The sequence below is a fragment of the Neoarius graeffei genome, chromosome 3, assembly GCF_027579695.1.
Source record: "Neoarius graeffei isolate fNeoGra1 chromosome 3, fNeoGra1.pri, whole genome shotgun sequence".
Lineage (NCBI taxonomy): Eukaryota > Metazoa > Chordata > Actinopteri > Siluriformes > Ariidae > Neoarius > Neoarius graeffei.
In genome coordinates this window covers 5,409,804-5,429,235 of record NC_083571.1, presented here as the reverse complement: position 1 = coordinate 5,429,235, position 19,432 = coordinate 5,409,804, and the positions used below count along the sequence as shown (strand labels likewise).

Below are 19,432 nucleotides of genomic sequence, written 5' to 3'. Positions count from 1 at the left end.
TCTTTAATATTTTAGACAAGTCCTACATGGACAAATTAAAAACAAAGCCCACGCATAGCGGCATGGGTGCCTTCTTCAGGGCAATATCACAAAGGAACAAGGTAGCTTTGTTCAAGATGTAGAAAAGGACAGGTGAAGACAATTGGATAATTAGTCCTGAAGCTCTACACATTGCTGAGTCCGCCCCTCACACAGCTCCCAGCACTAAAAAGTTTTCCATCAAAAACTGTCAATCAATGGCTTGGGCCCGCCTCTCACACGGCTCCCAATCCAAGACAGCCATCATTCAAAATATTGCAAAAACATCAAAAATACACATATATTCCACATACATGCACAAAGGGTACAGAGAGAGAGAAAAAAATATAAAAATATTTTCTTTCAGATAGAACCATGCAAAGCCAAAAACCATCACAAAAAAAGGTGTGTAGTCTATTTCCTCATTCAAGCCTGGAAACTCCATTGCTTTTAACTTCCAAATCCCAAAAGTTTCCCGTTGTAATAGTAACTTCAGTTTGTCACCTCCACGGATTGATGTTTTTACAATTTCAATGCCTTGGATTTTCAGGCTTGAAGGGTCACTGTGATGTGCATCTTTATAATGCTTGGCCATAGGATAATCCTCATTCTGAATTCTTATTGCATATTTATGTTCATAAAAACGCTCTTTTAATTTTCTTTCCGTCCTACCCACATAAAAACATCCACATGGGCATCTCAGGCAATACACCACATATTCTGAATTGCAATTAATAAACCCATTTGTCTTGTACTCTCTCTGTGTCCTCAGGTCATGAAAACATTTACTTTGGACAACTCCTCCACAGTGTTTACAGGAACCACATTTATAAGTTCCCCTTAGCTCTGTCTGTAACCATGTTTTTTGTTTGGGAGCTGGTAAATAGCTCCTTACGAGTTTATCTTTTATGGTTGGTGCTCTCTGGAATACAGTAATAGGTGGATCTGAAAAGACACGTCTCAAAAGTGGATCACTCTGCATTATTTTCCAATTAGATGTAATTATTCTTTTCATTCTTTGGGCACAACTGTTATATTGGGTGATAAAATATGATCTAGTAGTGGTCTTGGCTCGATCAGTTTTCTTATTTTTCTTTTTTAAAAGATCAGAGCGAGGTATTGAGCGAGCCTTCACTATGGCATTATCAATTAGCTCAGGCGAATAACCTCTTACACAAAACCTTGATTTCATATCCTGGGCCTGCTCCTCAAAATCAGTGTCTTTATCACAGATGCGTCTAAGACGCTGAAACTGGCCAAAGGGAATATTGTTTTTGAGACTCTTTGTATGAAAACTATCAGCCCTCAATAACATATTTCTGTCAGTACTCTTCCTATATATAGAAGTATGCAAGACATTCTCATCAATGGAAATCAACAAATCCAAAAAACTGATTGATGTTCTTGAGTATTCAATAGACAGTTTTATGTTTGGATTCGTAAGGTTCAAGTACTCATGAAACTGCAAAAGCTCACTCTCAGTTCCTGACCAAATCAACAGAATATCATCAATGAATCGCCCCCAGAACACCATCTTATCGCAGAAAAGATTTTTAGATTGATTATAAATGTATTGTTCTTCCCAAAAACCCAAAAACAAGTTGGCATAATTTGGCGCAAAACATGCACCCATGGCTGTGCCCTTGAGTTGTCTATACAAAGAGTCTTGGAAAAGAAACACATTATTGTGCAAAGTCCATTCTGTGAGGAGGAGTAAAAATTAATTAGGTGGCAAAACATCAGACCTGTATGACAAATAATGTTGAAGGGTCACAAGACCCCCCTGGTGGTCAATATTTGTATATAAAGAGGCTACATCAAGTGTCACCATATAACAATTTGAAACATCTGTGATCTCTCTGAGTTTACATAGTACATCAGTTGTATCCTCAATGAAAGACGGAAGGTCTCACACTAGAGGCTTGATGAAATAGTCCACAAATTGTGAACAAGGCTCAGTTAAAGATCCATTGCCTGAAATGATGGGTCTCCCTTCAGGATGTCTCAAGTTCTTGTGAACTTTTGGGAGCATGTAGAAGCATGGGATTTGGGGTTTCTCATTCAACAAAAAGGCAAATTCATTATCGGAAATCCAGTTCCGATCTTTACCTTGAAGTAAAATGTCCTTCAGTTCATTTTTCATGTTTTCAATTGGGTTATTCCGTAATCGTTCATAATAAACATTGTTCTCCAATTGTCTCAAAGCTTCAGTGATGTAGTAACTCTTATCCATAACCACAACAGCGCCACCTTTGTCAGCTGGTTTCACAATAATATCATCTTTTTTTGCCAAACAATTGAGTGCATCTCTCTCACTTTTTGAGATTGTCTCTTCGTTTGTTTTGTCTATTCTCCAACATTTTGTCCATATCATAAGAAACCTTTTTAGTAAAGGCAATCAAGGTAGGGTTAGAGCACATGGGCATAAAGTTAGACTTGGGTTTAAAAAGTCTCTTGGCATCCTGAATGGAGTCTGAAATAGGTGTCGATGTCCTATTCAAATGTACATTATTCTGATGGTACCACACTTTAAGGTGAAGATTTCTATAAAATCTAAAAAGATCCACCTTAGTTTTAAATACATCAGAATCACATGTAGGGGCAAAGGTCAAACCTTTTGATAGTACACTCACCGAGTCTTTTGTCAAGGCACATTTAGAGATGTTAATTACCGTGCACTCTTCTTCTGGTTCCGAAGGTTCCATGGTTTTGGTGGAGGTTGACCGACGCCTCCCTCTTCTGATTTTCTTGTTTTTCCTGGATGTTTTCTCCACTGCCCGCCTCGAATTGTAGAGTGGGGTTGCTCCTCTAAAAAATCCTCAGGCAGGGCCACTTGTGTTGCATCAGATTCTTCCCCACTCGTACTTAAATTAAAAGACACCTTTCGTTGCCGACGTTGTGGTGTTGCAGGTTCTCTCCATTGATAAACGGTGCCTGTCTTATAGTCTCGCTCATCCCTCTTGAATTTCTTCAATTTATATTGTTTTAACTCTTGGGTGAATTTGTCCAGACTTTCTTTCAGTTGGTTTTCAATGGAAGCTTGCTGTGAAGCAACATTGGCTTGTGACAGTTGTTCTCTCAAATCACAAATTTCCTCTTGTATCTTCTCTTTTTCTTTTTTTGTTTGTTCAATGATTAAGAGAATAAGGTCGAGGGAGCACTTATTTAAAATGCCCTCCCACTTCTCTCGAAATGTAACATCATCTGTGCCAAAAGAGGGGAACTTCTTGATTCGCAGACCCCTAGGAATGCGCTTTTCTCTGAAGTAGTCCGATTAAAGTGATGGTATGCCAATGAAGTCAAATATCCTTCTCCAAGAGTCTTTTTAAGGCAGCATATAAAGAATTCAAGTCCTTACTAGAGGTTTCTTGAGGAGAAAATTCATTTAACAAAGAGTCAGGTACCACAATATTCCTGCTGTCCTCTGTAGAATATGAAAAAAGGTTTGCTTTCATGGAAGTCATATCTTGTGAAGCACTGTTGGTCATCACATGAAAAAGAAACACTCACTTTCTTGAGTGGAGCAACCAGCCAAAAAAATTCTGATGTATTTAAAACTTAGGTGGATCTTTTTAGATTTTATAGAAATCTTCACCTTAAAGTGTGGTACCATCAGAATAATGTACATTTGAATAGGACATCGACACCTATTTCAGACTCCATTCAGGATGCCAAGAGACTTTTTAAACCCAAGTCTAACTTTATGCCCATGTGCTCTAACCCTACCTTGATTGCCTTTACTAAAAAGGTTTCTCATGATATGGACAAAATGTTGGAGAATAGACAAAACAAACGAAGAGACAATCTATCAAAAAGTGAGAGAGATGCACTCAATTGTTTGGCAAAAAATGATGATATTATTGTGAAACCAGCTGACAAAGGTGGCGCTGTTGTGGTTATGGATAAGAGTTACTACATCACTGAAGCTTTGAGACAATTGGAGAACAATGTTTATTATGAACGATTACGGAATAACCCAATTGAAAACATGAAAAATGAACTGAAGGACATTTTACTTCAAGGTAAAGATCGGAACTGGATTTCCGATAATGAATTTGCCTTTTTGTTGAATGAGAAACCCCAAATCCCATGCTTCTACATGCTCCCAAAAGTTCACAAGAACTTGAGACATCCTGAAGGGAGACCCATCATTTCAGGCAATGGATCTTTAACTGAGCCTTGTTCACAATTTGTGGACTATTTCATCAAGCCTCTAGTGCGAGACCTTCCGTCTTTCATTGAGGATACAACTGATGTACTATGTAAACTCAGAGAGATCACAGATGTTTCAAATTGTTATATGGTGACACTTGATGTAGCCTCTTTATATACAAATATTGACCACCAGGGGGGTCTTGTGACCCTTCAACATTATTTGTCATACAGGTCTGATGTTTTGCCACCTAATTAATTTTTACTCCTCCTCACAGAATGGACTTTGCACAATAATGTGTTTCTTTTCCAAGACTCTTTGTATAGACAACTCAAGGGCACAGCCATGGGTGCATGTTTTGCGCCAAATTATGCCAACTTGTTTTTGGGTTTTTGGGAAGAACAATACATTTATAATCAATCTAAAAATCTTTTCTGCGATAAGATGGTGTTCTGGGGGCGATTCATTGATGATATTCTGTTGATTTGGTCAGGAACTGAGAGTGAGCTTTTGCAGTTTCATGAGTACTTGAACCTTACGAATCCAAACATAAAACTGTCTATTGAATACTCAAGAACATCAATCAGTTTTTTGGATTTGTTGATTTCCATTGATGAGAATGTCTTGCATACTTCTATATATAGGAAGAGTACTGACAGAAATATGTTATTGAGGGCTGATAGTTTTCATACAAAGAGTCTCAAAAAGCAATATTCCCTTTGGCCAGTTTCAGCGTCTTAGACGCATCTGTGATAAAGACACTGATTTTGAGGAGCAGGCCCAGGATATGAAATCAAGGTTTTGTGTAAGAGGTTATTCGCCTGAGCTAATTGATAATGCCATAGTGAAGGCTCGCTCAATACCTCGCTCTGATCTTTTAAAAAAGAAAAATAAGAAAACTGATCGAGCCAAGACCACTACTAGATCATATTTTGTCACCCAATATAACAGTTGTGCCCAAAGAATGAAAAGAATAATTACATCTAATTGGAAAATAATGCAGAGTGATCCACTTTTGAGACGTGTCTTTTCAGATCCACCTATTACTGTATTCCAGAGAGCACCAACCATAAAAGATAAACTCGTAAGGAGCTATTTACCAGCTCCCAAACAAAAAACATGGTTACAGACAGAGCTAAGGGGAACTTATAAATGTGGTTCCTGTAAACACTGTGGAGGAGTTGTCCAAAGTAAATGTTTTCATGACCTGAGGACACAGAGAGAGTACAAGACAAATGGGTTTATTAATTGCAATTCAGAATATGTGGTGTGTTGCCTGAGATGCCCATGTGGATGTTTTTATGTGGGTAGGACGGAAAGAAAATTAAAAGAGCGTTTTTATGAACATAAATATGCAATAAGAATTCAGAATGAGGATTATCCTATGGCCAAGCATTATAAAGATGCACATCACAGTGACCCTTCAAGCCTGAAAATCCAAGGCATTGAAATTGTAAAAACATCAATCCGTGGAGGTGACAAACTGAAGTTACTATTACAACGGGAAACTTTTGGGATTTGGAAGTTAAAAGCAATGGAGTTTCCAGGCTTGAATGAGGAAATAGACTACACACCTTTTTTGTGATGGTTTTTGGCTTTGCATGGTTCTATCTGAAAGAAAAGATTTTTATATTTTTTTCTCTCTCTCTGTACCCTTTGTGCATGTATGTGGAATATATGTGTATTTTTGATGTTTTTGCAATATTTTGAATGATGGCTGTCTTGGATTGGGAGCCGTGTGAGAGGCGGGCCCAAGCCATTGATTGACAGTTTTTGATGGAAAACTTTTTAGTGCTGGGAGCTGTGTGAGGGGCGGACTCAGCAATGTGTAGAGCTTCAGGACTAATTATCCAATCGTCTTCACCTGTCCTTTTCTACATCTTGAACAAAGCTACCTTGTTCCTTTGTGATATTGCCCTGAAGAAGGCACCCATGCCGCTACGCGTGGGCTTTGTTTTTAATTTGTCCATGTAGGACTTGTCTAAAATATTAAAGACATTTTAATTTGAAGTGCCTTAGTCAGAGATTTTTTTCTCTTTTTTGGCTGTGATGAGATGATATGTTAGGAATAATAATTATTAAAAAAAGCTACACACACCATATTGTGCTGTTGTAGGAAAATAATCAACGACAGTGTGGTGTGATGAAGAGGAGTTACTGTGAACACTACAAGAGCATGTCTGGGCATATTATTTATCTGACATCACAACAGTTTTACAGCATATTGCTTACTTTTTGTCCATTTAGAGTTACATTTAATGTTAAATATAGCCACGAGTGGTGATGAAGGGCCCAAGCACCTCCAGTATATCAAATCTAGTATGAATCCAACAAACTGCCTAGGAGGAGAACATCAAAATGTAACATGTCAAAATGCACAAAACCAAAAATAACTCACTTCCTGTTGAGTGTGGCTAATACAATGTACATTACAGTTTTGTTCATCTTGGGGCACCCCACACACCTACCAAATTTGACATGGGTAGGTGAAACTATATACCGGGCAAAAGTCTCAATGACATGTGGGGGTACTATGGAGTACCTCAGACACACCCGGGGCCAAGCCTCTATTCTTGAGTAGCAGTGGCCAGGATTGATGTGTATACCAAATTTCTTGAATTTTCACCCATGAGAACCACCTCAAAAATGGCCAAGTCTTTAATAATAATAATAATAATAATAATAATAATAATAATAAAAACAATAATTAGGGCCCGAGCACCTCCAGTGCAAAGCCCTAATGTCTTTGTATTTATACTCTGCTTCATGACAATAAGGTTGAGTCTAAGCTAATTGAATTTAATCTAATTTTCACAAATAGAAAAAGGGCACAACATCTCAAGAAGATCCAACATCTACAAGAGCAGTAGCTAGGACCATACATAAATCCATCCTGACTGGAACACGACATTTATCGAAAGAAACTATTAGGATCTTGGCCATTTTACAAAGTACGTACTACAAACATGACCGTGAGTTGGCCTAGTGGTTAATGTGTCTGCCTCTTGACCAGGAGACTGTGAGTTCTACTTGTGGTTGGGTCATACCAAAGACCATCATAAAAATGGTACCTACTACCATCTAGCAATGCATGCTGCAGTACAGATGTGAGTGGGGAAGTCAAACTCTTGCGGTTACCAAAGGACCTGCCCCCCACTGTAACCCTAGCTATATAGGCAAGAGCCCAAGGGCTATCAAAACAGAGATATGCCTTAAAGAGTTGGTAAGTACTGGGGTAGGAGACTGCCTGGGAAGACCAGATTCTGGAGGGAGAAGGAGTCTGACTACAAACACATTTGGTACACTGTCTGTAATCCAGTCTTATTTACGTTGAATAAACCACTCCTGAACCTGGTTAAGCTTCTGGACATGTTGTCTTGACTTGAAACGATCCAATTCATCTAATTTAGTTAGCCAGATTAAAAAAAAACCCTCAACAATTTTTTCCTGCTTCTTATCCAGAGCAACATACAACATACCCAGAGCAGCCTGGGAGCAGTTGGGCATTAGATTCCTTGCTCAAGGGCATTTCAGCCATTCCTGCTGGTCCAGGGAATCAAACTGGCAACCTTTTGGTACCAAAGTTGCTTCTCTAACCATTAGGCCAAAGGCTTCACGTTTGTACACAAGTTAAACTTGGGTTACATCTTTTTCAATCTCTTACCTCCATCAGCATGGCAACAGTCATGGGTCCCACTCCTCCAGGAACCGGAGTGATGTACCCCGCCTGCTCCTTAGCGGACGGATAATGAACATCGCCCACCACCCGCATACCTGATGGTCTGCTATTGTCTGTGGAGGGAAAATTCACTTGTTAAAATTTCTCACTGACTCCAACACATACCCAACATTTAAAAACATTATAACGGCTGATTTGTGTATCTGTGTCATGGTTCAGAGAAAGGGCTGATGGGTAGTCAGAGTTTCTAAAGGGATATACTTTATACACAGCAACCCTGATTTAATAAGATCACAAATACCATAATTTGTTCTCAGTAACAAGGATAAGGGTCAAGGTTTGTCATCATTGTCAAGGATGAGGAAATTGTAGAAGAGTCCAGAGTTGAAAAAAACTGCATGTGTGTAATTACATATTCAGTATAATTTTTCATGTTGTCAGGTCAGGGGATAGTTCCCTTGCTACTGCTGTCATTGTAACACAGTACAACCTGCCGCAATGGACGAGTGGTCGGCGTCTAAACCGGCTCCCCCACCAGCCTAGTGCTGGTGAGGAGGGTGGCATGTCACCCCGCAGGACGAAAAGCAAGACCTGTCAAAGGGCAGATGAGCTTCTCGTGAGCCAATGGCCACCATGCACCAAGCGCCTGTGGAGCGCTCAGGGCACAAATGGACAAACGCATTCTGTTGGCCATCCACTGCATCCTGTCTTATCTCTGGCCGTCTTGACTACGTCTTGCTGCTGAGCCCAGATACTTCAGGACAAGAGAGTGAGGCTGACGCTGCGCAACTCTCCCTCACTTTAATCAAAGTCACGCGCATGTCATGACTTCATCCCTTATCACATTACCCCTTCATCCCCATATACTCTTCTCAAGTCCTGCGGCGATGGATTTGTGGCGAAGCGACAGGTGTGGACTCACTGGCAGTCGTAGTCACAACTCTACACATAGGCGGACCAGGCCATATGGTCATTTTGCAGTGAATGAACTAGCCTGTTACAATGTGGAGATTGCAGCACTTAGTGAGACTCGTCTAGCAGAGGAAGGACAACTGACTGAGAAGTCTGCCGGCTATACGTTCAGGGGCGCAGATAGGATTTTTGAACTGGGGGGGACTGAGCTGTCAGCAAATGATTCCATTTTGTGTGTGTGTGTATATATATATATATATATATATATATACACACAGGCGGCACAGTGGTGTAGTGGTTAGCGCTGTCGCCTCACAGCAAGAAGGTCCTGGGTTCGAGCCCCAGGGCCGGCGAGGGCCTTTCTGTGTGGAGTTTGCATGTTCTCCCCGTGTCCGCGTGGGTTTCCTCCGGGTGCTCCGGTTTCCCCCACAGTCCAAAGACATGCAGGTTAGGTTAACTGGTGACTCTAAATTGACCGTAGGTGTGAATGTGAGTGTGAATGGTTGTCTGTGTCTATGTGTCAGCCCTGTGATGACCTGGCGACTTGTCCAGGGTGTACCCCGCCTTTCGCCCGTAGTCAGCTGGGATAGGCTCCAGCTTGCCTGCGACCCTGTAGAAGGATAAAGCGGCTAGAGATAATGAGATGAGACATACATACACACACACACTACCGTTCAAAAGTTTGGGGTCACTTTGAAATGTCCTTATTTTTGAAAGAAACGCACTGTTCTTTTCAATGAAGATCACTTTAAACTAATCAGAAATCCACTCTATACATTGCTAATGTGGTAAATGACTATTCTAGCTGCAAATGTGTGGTTTTTGGTCCAATATCTCCATAGGTGTATAGAGGCCCATTTCCAGCAACTCTCACTCCAGTGTTCTAATGGTACAATGTGTTTGCTCATTGCCTCAGAAGGCTAATGGATGATTAGAAAACCCTTGTACAATCATGTTAGCACAGCTGAAAACAGTTTAGCTCTTTAGAGAAGCTATAAAACTGACCTTCCTTTGAGCAGATTGAGTTTCTGGAGCATCACATTTGTGGGGTCGATTAAATGCTCAAAATGGCCAGAAAAATGTCTTGACTATATTTTCTATTCATTTTACAACTTATGGTGGTAAATAAAAGTGTGACTTTTCATGGAAAACACAAAATTGTCTGGGTGACCCCAAACTTTTGAACGGTAGTGTGTATACATGTTATTTCACCTCCCTCACTGCCATCACCAGGAACTACCTGCAGGCCAGGACAATGATAACATTTTAACATAGCCTATGGAAATCCAAAGTTTACACATTATCATCACGCACAGAAACTGCAAAACTGCAAAACTAGTTTTAAAACCGCTAAGTTCCAACTGTTAAACATAGCGAGAGGCTGGGCTACGTGTGTGTGTGTAAAGTGTAAACCAGTGCATCCTGACTTTCTAACTATGCCTGTGTGTTGCGTGAGCGGTAGTCAGTCAACAACTCTTCGCAAAGTTTCCTTATGAAACAATATGCTCGCTGAAATTATGGCAGGGAACACCAGATTAAACATTAAAACTGCCTTCTGCGCACTGTATCTACAGGCTGCCACCGAAAGAAGGAGGCTACCAGAAAGGCATCTCTACTCCGTACGATTTTACTTTCACTACGACATTACTTTGAACAGACTATCAAAAAATTGCAAGGTGATATGATAAAGTAAGGCACAGTTTACTTACAGTCATTTTTTTTTTTAAACGATGCAATCGTTTTCTGCCTTTTGGCACCCTTCATCATGCCGTGTTGGGGTCCTGAACTAGGAGGAGCTGTCCCTGATATGCCTGTCAAACTTGTTATGGGTAACCATAGCAACCAAGCTCGAGCTTGCAACCTGTGCAGGCTGCGCAGTTGCAACTATGTATGTACTGCTGTGCACCTCAATAAACCGAATGGTAATTAGTCTTTTGATTTTTTCCGTGAGGTTTGCCTTATGCAAAGAAAGACAGCATAGACGTTTTTTCCTCCCTATAAGTGGGGGGGACCGAACGAGGTGAATTTAAATCTGGGTGGGACGAATCCCCCCCCGTCCCCCCCTCTATCTGCGCCCGTGTATACGTTCTTCTGGATCAGGCGTGGATCAAATGATCGATGTGAGGCAGGCGTTGGCTTTGCTATTAAGTCCAATTTGGCCAATAAGCTGGCAGTTCCCTCTAAGGGGATAAACGATCGCCTGATGACTGCCCGCATGCCGCTTCCCATGAATAGATTTGTCACATTGATTAGTGCCTACGCCCCCACCATGACAAACCCTGACGATGTGAAGGAAAGATTTTACGAGGATCTCAAGAACGCCATTGCTGCTGTACCTAGATCAGATAAGCTCATCATTCTCGGCGATTTTAACACCCGTGTTGGCAGAGACCACGAGTCATGGGAAGGTGTGCTGGGGAAGCATGGCGTTGGCAAGTGTAACAGCAATGGACTCCTCCTACTTGAGACCTGTGCTGCCTTTGATCTTCTCATCACCAACTCAGTCTTCCGTCTTCCGACCCATAAAAAGACATCGTGGATGCACCCCCGTTCCAAGCACTGGCATCTCTTGGACTATGTCATCACCAGGCAGAGGGACAGACAAGATGTTAGGGTCACCAAGACCATGTGTGGAGCTGAATGCTGGATTGACCATCATCTATTGATCTCCAAGATGAATCTTTGCATCACTCCACCAAGAAGGCCCCAAGGTGTCAGAGTCCCCAAGCGGTTGAATGTCTCCAGACTTAAGAACGATCTCATCAAGAATGAACTGGCTGAGGAGCTTGATAAGAATTTATTAACTCCCAACACAAATGCAGAGGCTGATGTGGAAACTCAGTGGGTGAGTTTTTGTGATACTGTTTACGCTACTGCCGCCGTTGTTGTCGGTCCTACTACCTGAAAACACCAGGATTGGTTTGATGACAATAATAGTCACATCATGTCCATACTGGAGGAAAAACGCCATCTCCGCAGAGCACTTCTCAATGATCCCTCCTCTTCCTCTAAGAAAGCTGCGCTCAGAGAGGCCAAGCGAGCTGCCCAATCCAAGTTACGTCGTATGCGTGACAAATGGTTCTGTATGAAGGCCAATGCCATTCAGGCCTATGCAGATAGTAATGATATGAAAAACTTCTACAGTGCCCTAAAGACCGTGTACGGTCCCACTTCGTCTGGAATGTCCTCTATCCTCAGTGCCGATGGGAACACAATCATCTTGGAGAGGGAGAAGATCCTTGAGTGCTGGGCGGAGCACTTCAACAGTGTCCTCAACCGCCCATCCACCATAAATGAAGAAGCTATAGCAAGATTGCCACAAGTCCCAGTGAACGAGACTCTCACTGATCCTCCTACTGAAGTGGAAGTATCAAAAGCCATCAAGTCCATGTCCAGTGGGAAGGCACCTGGTGCTGACTCCATTCCAGCCAAAATTTATGCTTCTGGAGGACCTAAACTGATCGAGACCCTCACAAGCCTGTTCAATCTGATGTGGTCTCAAGAAAGGCTCCCACAGGACTTTAAAGATGCTTCCATAGCCCACCTTTACAAGCGCAAAGGGAACAGATTTGTATGTGATAACCATCGCGGCATTTCCTTGCTTTCCATCGCCGGAAAGGTCCTGGGATGCATTCTGCTTAATCGCCTCATCGAACACCTGGAACGCGGCCTGCTACCTGAAAGCCAGTGTGGATTCCGTACGGGACGAAGTACCATCGACATGATCTTTGCAGCTCGACAACTCCAAGAAAAGTGCAAGGAGCAGAACATTGGTCTGTACACCACATTCGTGGACCTAACCAAAGTGTTTGATTCTGTTTGCCATGAGGGGTTGTGGAAGATCATATCCAAGTTTGGTTGCTCTCGCAAGTTCATTGCAATGGTCCAGCAGTTTCATGATGGCATGAATGCAAGAGTACAGGACAATGGGGAGTTCTCCCAGTTGTTTCCCGTCACCAATGGAGTTAAGCAGGGCTGCGTGCTGGCCTCCACTCTATTCAGCATGGTGTTTTCAGCCATGCTGTCAAACGCCTACCGCGACGGTGACATCGGTGTCGGGTTTCGTTATCGTACGAATGGAAAACTCTTCAACTCTCGGAGGCTGCAAGCAAGGACAAAAGTTCATGAAGAGACAGCTCGTGACTTCCTCTTTGCTGACAATTGTGCACTGAACGCTAGTTCAGAGTTAGAAATGCAGCGTAGGTTGGACCGGTTGGCTAAAGCCTGTGATGACTTCGATCTCACAATTTCAACCAAAAAGACTGAGGTCCTCCAACAACCAGCCCCTGCAGCTCCATATATAGAGCCCCACATCACCGTCAGTGGTCAGAGTCTAACAGCGGTAAACAAGTTTGTATACCTTGGCAGCACTCTCTCATGCTTTGCTAATATTGATGAGGAAGTGGCCTACAGAATCGCGAGAGTTAGCACTGCCTTTGGCAGGCTTAAGGACAAGGTATGGGGGGCGCAGAGGACTGAGCCTTGACACCAAGCTCAAAGTCTACAGAGCAGTAGTTCTGCCATCTATGCCATATGCCTGCGAGACTTGGACCGTATACAGTCGTCATGCCAAGCAGCTCAACGCCTTTCATATAAGATGTCTCAGGACCCTACTCCATGTGACGTGGCGTGACAAAGTCCCAGACACCGAAGTGCTCCAGCGGCCTAAGATGGAGATCATCCATGCCATCCTTATACGCTCTCAGCTTCGATGGGCTGGTCATATCTACCGCATGGATGACTGTCGTCTCCCTAAAAGACTTCTCTATGGCGAGCTGTCCACAGGCAAGCGCCGTCTTGGTAGACCGAAGCTACTCTACAAAGACACTTTGAAGGCATCCCTCAAGCTTTGCGGCATTCTGTATATATCTTGGGAAAAGTCCGCTGAAGACCGTCCTGTCTGGCGCTCCCTCATAATATCTGGCGTGACTGCCTTTGAGGAGAGGTGCACCAGGGAGAAAGAGCTACGTCGGCAGAAAAGGAAAAACATCGATAGTTCCACCTCCGCCCTTGGCTCAGCCCTACACATCCCATGTCCCCACTGCAACAGACTTTTCAAGGTGAAGATTGGCCTAATCAGCCACCTTCGCATTCACCCCACCCCCCAGTGATTCATAGAAGTCGTGGTCATCTTCACACGCGAAGGACAAACATCATAATTTTTCTGATTAAAAAGCAGTGAGACGTGTTGAAAAAATTTTCAAAATACAATATTTTTCTGTACAAAAGGTACATGTAAAATAAATACACTGCAACCCTATGATAATGAACTCCTTGGGCAACATCCAAATAGTTTGTTGTCCTGAAAAGTTTGTAATACTGAAATGGACCCACTTGTTACACACGTTATATGCAAAATTTTCATCACATTCTCCTTATCATGAATTTCTCTTTCCGAGTCACTACTGCAGTTCACTGACTGAGTTAAAGGATCACAAACGGAGGCAATGATTTCTTTGTCTGTTATGGAAATGACAGAGGTGACCGGTGTATCATTTGTTGTCAATACCCACCCACTGACTTGCTCTGTTTTGTAAATCTTCACTATTCAGTTTATTCATGTGTTGCATATCACTGATGATGCCACTTTTGTCGTTCCATTGGGCTGGGTGGGGCAGGGCAGGGGATATAAAAGCACTGCCAGTGCACTTTAACTAGGTGTTAAGTTTAGCAGAGTCAGCAGTCATTTCATCCTTTTATCGAGCCTTTTTTGATAATTGTTAGTGATCGACATCTAAGCGAGGCTCTTTAAGCCTTTGTTTTATGGCATTAACACGTATTAACACAACTCAGCTGCGGACTTAACTACTTATTGTTTGTCTCTGAGAGAAGAGGAGTGCATGGCTCTGTGTCATGTAAGCAGGTGAATAACAGATTTGTTTGAAGGAAGAGCATTTATTTACAAACAGGCAGGCAAACAGGACAAAAATGTAAGACAAAGGCAGGGTCGTGAAACAGGCGATGGCCACGCAAGGAACAAACAGGGGGCAAAGACAAAAGGCAAAGTCCAGATACACAAAACAAAGTCAACACCAGAAAGGCAATACACAGATAGAAAGGCCTGGTAATGTGAGACACTTGGTACTTCACCAAGTCTGTGTGTTTAGAGAGTGCTTATAAGCGCGCTGTGATTGCACTTTAATCGGGAACAGGTGCCTGACACAGTACAGTAATTACTGTACTCTCTTGGCTAGGAAATCGCAAGTTCGACTCGCGGTCGGGTCATACCAAAGACCATCATAAAAATGGTACCTACTACCATCTGGCAAGGGACACTGCAATACAGATGTGAGTGGGGAAGTCAAATTCTTGCGGTTATCAGAGGACTAGCCTCCCACTGTAACCCTAGCTGGATAGCAGTGGCCGCTGGTAGTCTTTCAAACAGGGGAGGCTGGTCGGTTACGATATTTCCAGATTTTAAAAGAAAAAACATCAATTTTGCCCATACTCTTGCCTCTGATCTGGCTGATTGTTGGCAGCGTCACAAACTGTGAAATAACAGGTTCTTTTGGCCCATTAGCCTACTGTCCAATATACACGATGGTGGTGTTGGGGGGGGTATATTTTAACATTTTATATTTTAAAATTGTGGCATGTTGTTTAAAAATTGATCATTATTGAAAGCAGCTCTTTGTCAGGAACCTCAGCAGTAGAGCTGGGTGCCACACATTTCATTCAATGACACTTTCCCTATATTTTACTTATTTTGGCTGAGAAATGTTTTATTGACAATTTTGATAACCCTTCACTTTTAATCCAGGTCTGAAGTGTGAAATGTTCTCGGCTGTGTTTTTGTTTAAAAATGTTTTCCAAATTGTAGCTGTGTTTAATTCATATCCAGAAAAATATATATTCCAATATAATATACTCAGCATAAACATTTTAAATAGATTCTATATTTTTGGTCCATCCATGACATATTACTTAAGTAGCCTATTTACTGTTGTTGATGTGGGTCACTTGCTGTTAGCCAATTCACTTTCTCGTACCAGGAGAGCTGAAAGGAACGAGTATTATTCCCTACCTTTTTCACCAAGTCAATTTGAGGCGTTGGTCTACCCTGCTCTTTAATTTTAATTTTTTCCTCGAAAGGAAGACTGGCAAATGGCTTCACCAAAATTAAATCAGCAATGCTTGGCATCCGTGCGCAGCTTTCTTGCTAGCTGACTAGCCCCCTCAAGTTCAAGTTCAGTCACTCAAATAAACAAAATTTCTGGAACTAAGATAGCAAACTTGACAGCACTATATTTACACTTTATTTACAATGAAAATATATACAAACTAAAAAAGCTGGTAGAAACTGTATGTAATGAATGAAATCGAAATGTAAGCTGATCTCTTACAATACACCACAGCACTTGCGAATCCGCATGGGACTGAACTGAGATTCACCACTGCCTGTCTATATTTGAAACGAGCTGTCAATCAAAGAAAATATCCGGCCGCTTTCACCAATCACCAGTCTCCTCGTGGAAAGCTTTGCCATGTCCCTCCCATGTGAGGCTCGGAGTCCGTAGGCGGGCGTTTTCGCAGTATTTGTCCAATAACCGTCTTGCATTTTGAGATTGAAAAGCGCATAGCTCCCAAATGCCATTGAAGTCCACTGAGGCTGGGAGTCCGTGAGACTCCGTGGGCGGGCGTTTTCGCAGTATTTGTCCAATAACTGTCTTGCATTTTGATATTGAAAGCGCAGAGCTCCCAAATGCCATTGAAGTCCACTGAGGCTGGGCTGCATCGCGCTGTCACGAGGGGGAAACTCACGCACACATTAAAGTTATAAGGGAATGATTTCGCACTGTAGTTGGGTTGAGCACATATATTTCTATGATTCTGGATCTGAAATAGCAATGTTATAAGGTCGGCTATAACATAAGCCTAGCGCAATTCATCCTACACGATGTTCGTCATTTTTAGAGGAGGCTGAGCCTCCCTCGTTGTCTTAGAGCAATCGCCCGTGCTGGATAGGTGAGAAGCCGAGGGCTATCGAAATGGAGATTGGCGCCACACCCATACGCCTTAAAGAGTTGGTTAGTACTGGGATAGGAGACTGTGTGGGAAGACCAGATTCCGGCGTGAGAGGGACTTTCACTTGACTTGACAACTTCAGGTGATAAATAAATCTACTTACACCGACTCCATTGAAACCTCCATTCCATGAGGAATGTGAAGAATCATGAAAAACCTCAATTGAGCTTAGGACATCAATTTATTATGTGTGTGTAACATTTTCAGTTCATATATATTTACACACTTAGATCTTTACCATGTCATGGCAAATAGGGATCATGAGAATTATTTGTGTTCTGAATGAGGAAAAAGAGACCTGTGATGTAATTAATGCCAACGTCGATGACCACAGCGCCCTCTTTTATCCAGTCGCCTTTCAACATCTCAGCTTTCCCAGTGCCCACCACCAGAATGTCTGCCTTCTTCACCTTCACAGAGGAGACAAATCCTGTTCGTGCTTCTCTGAATTTTCTTCCATACTTTCTCTAGATATTAATAGATATATGCTTGGAGGTTGTGTGGGTATTACAGTTTTTAAATGGCACCTGTGCTTGAAGAACAGTGAAGAAAGAAAGAAAAGAAAAGGAGAAGAGGTTGAGGTTGAAGAGGAGGAGGAAGAGGAGGAGGAGGAGGTACTTCTGCTGGAAGGTCTGCAGTTTTGGAGTGACAGCAGGTGACCGTGGCATGGTTCCACATGAGGAGGTCGTGCATGGGAGCCCCGACAATCTTACTGCGTCCGATCACCACCGCCTTCTTGCCTGACACTGAGACACCTGCACAGAGACACGGGTCCAACATAGGGCTCCTCTGAACATGTTCTGATCTCAAAACTTTCAATAGAACCTTCTGTACAGGTATGAGAGGTACAGTGGTGCTTGAAAGTTTGTGAACCCTTTAGAATTTTCTATATTTCTGCATAAATATGACCTAAAACATCATCAGATTTTCACACAAGTCCTAAAAGTAGATAAAGAGAACCCAGTTAAACAAATGAGACAAAAATATTATACTTGGTCATTTATTTATTGAGGAAAATGATCCAATATTACATATCTGTGAGTGGCAAAAGTATGTGAACCTTTGCTTTCAGTGTCTGGTGTGACCCCCTTGTGCAGCAATAACTGCAACTAAATGTTTGCGGTAACTGTTGATCAGTCCTGCACACCGTCTTGGAGGAATTTTAGCCCGTTCCTCCGTACAGAACAGCTTCAACTCTGGGATGTTGGTGGGTTTCCTCACATGAACTGCTCGCTTCAGGTCCTTCCACGACATTTCCATTGGATTAAGGTCAGGACTTTGACTTGGCCATTCCAAAACATTAACTTTATTCTTCTTTAACTATTCTTTGGTAGAATGACTTGTGTGCTTAGGGTCGTTGTCTTGCTGCATGACCCACCTTCTCTTGAGATTCAGTTCATGGACAGATGTCCTGACATTTTCCTTTAGAATTCGCTGGTATAATTCAGAATTCATTGTTCCAGCAATGATGCCAAGCAATCCTGGCCCAGATGCAGCAAAACAGGCCCAAACCATGATACTACCACCACCATGTTTCACAGATGGGAAAAGGTTCTTATGCTGGAATGCAGTGTTTTCCTTTCTCCAAACATAACGCTTCTCATTTAAACCAAAAAATTCTATTTTGGTCTCATCTGTCCACAAAACATTTTTCCAATAGCCTTCTGGCTTGTCCGCATGATCTTTAGCAAACTGCAGATGAGCGGCAATGTTCTTTTTGGAGAGCAGTGGCTTTCTCCTTGCAACCCTGCCATGCACACCATTGTTGTTCAGTGTTCTGATGGTGGACTCATGAACATTAACATTAGCCAATGTGAGAGAGGCCTTCAGTTGCTTAGAAGTTACCCTGGGGTCCTTTGTGACCTTGCCGACTATTACACGCCTTGCTCTTGGAGTGATCTTTGTTGGTTGACCACTCTTGGGGAGGGTAACAATGGTCTTGAATTTCCTCCATTTGTACACAATCTGTCTGACTGTGGATTGGTGGAGTCCAAACTCTTTAGAGACGGTTTTGTAACCTTTTCCAGCCTGATGAGCATCAACAATGCTTTTTCTGAGGTCCTCAGAAATCTCCTTTGTTTGTGCCATGATACACTTCCACAAACATGTGTTGTGAAGATCAGACTTTGACAGATCCCTGTTCTTTAAATAAAACAGGGTGCCCACTCACACCTGATTGTCATCCCATTAATTGAAAACACCTGACTCTAATTTCACCTTCAAATTAACTGCTAATCCTAGAGGTTCACATACTTTTGCCACTCACAGATATGCAATATTGAATCATTTTCCTCAATAAATAAATGAACAAGTATAATATTTTTGTCTCATTTTTTTAACTGAGTTCTCTTGATCTACTTTTAGGACTTGTGTGAAAATCTGATGATGTTTTAGGTCATATTTATGCAGAAATATAGAAAATTCTAAAGGATTCACAAACTTTCAAGCACCACTGTACCTAGTTGTGTAAGGAACTACAGGAGAACCATCAATAATGAAGCAGTTACTGTTTCTACCTCATGTTGATGATTTTGTCCCCAACAATAGTACATCTCCAAATGGGTTCTTCCTCTTATTCCATATGTTTTGACCTTATACCAAATGTTCCGACCAATCAGAATCCTGGTTGGTGTGTTTAGTTTAAT

General features: G+C 42.1%; 1 protein-coding gene across 4 annotated transcripts in view; it reads right to left on the bottom strand.

Moving 5' to 3' along the window:
* mthfd1a (methylenetetrahydrofolate dehydrogenase (NADP+ dependent) 1a, methenyltetrahydrofolate cyclohydrolase, formyltetrahydrofolate synthetase) overlaps nucleotides 1-19,432 on the bottom strand; it is a 79,237-nt gene that overhangs the window by 47,842 nt on the left and 11,963 nt on the right. For 3 of the 4 annotated variants that reach the window (XM_060916299.1, XM_060916298.1, XM_060916300.1), the window contains 3 exons: nucleotides 17,406-17,542; nucleotides 17,086-17,197; nucleotides 7,836-7,963 (listed from right to left, as the gene is read on the bottom strand). In XM_060916299.1, the coding sequence (XP_060772282.1) occupies nucleotides 7,836-7,963; nucleotides 17,086-17,197; nucleotides 17,406-17,542 (377 nt within the window). Of the gene's footprint in view, nucleotides 1-7,835; nucleotides 7,964-17,085; nucleotides 17,198-17,314; nucleotides 17,543-19,432 lie in introns of those variants that run through there. The other variant, XM_060916301.1, reaches the window with a different exon arrangement.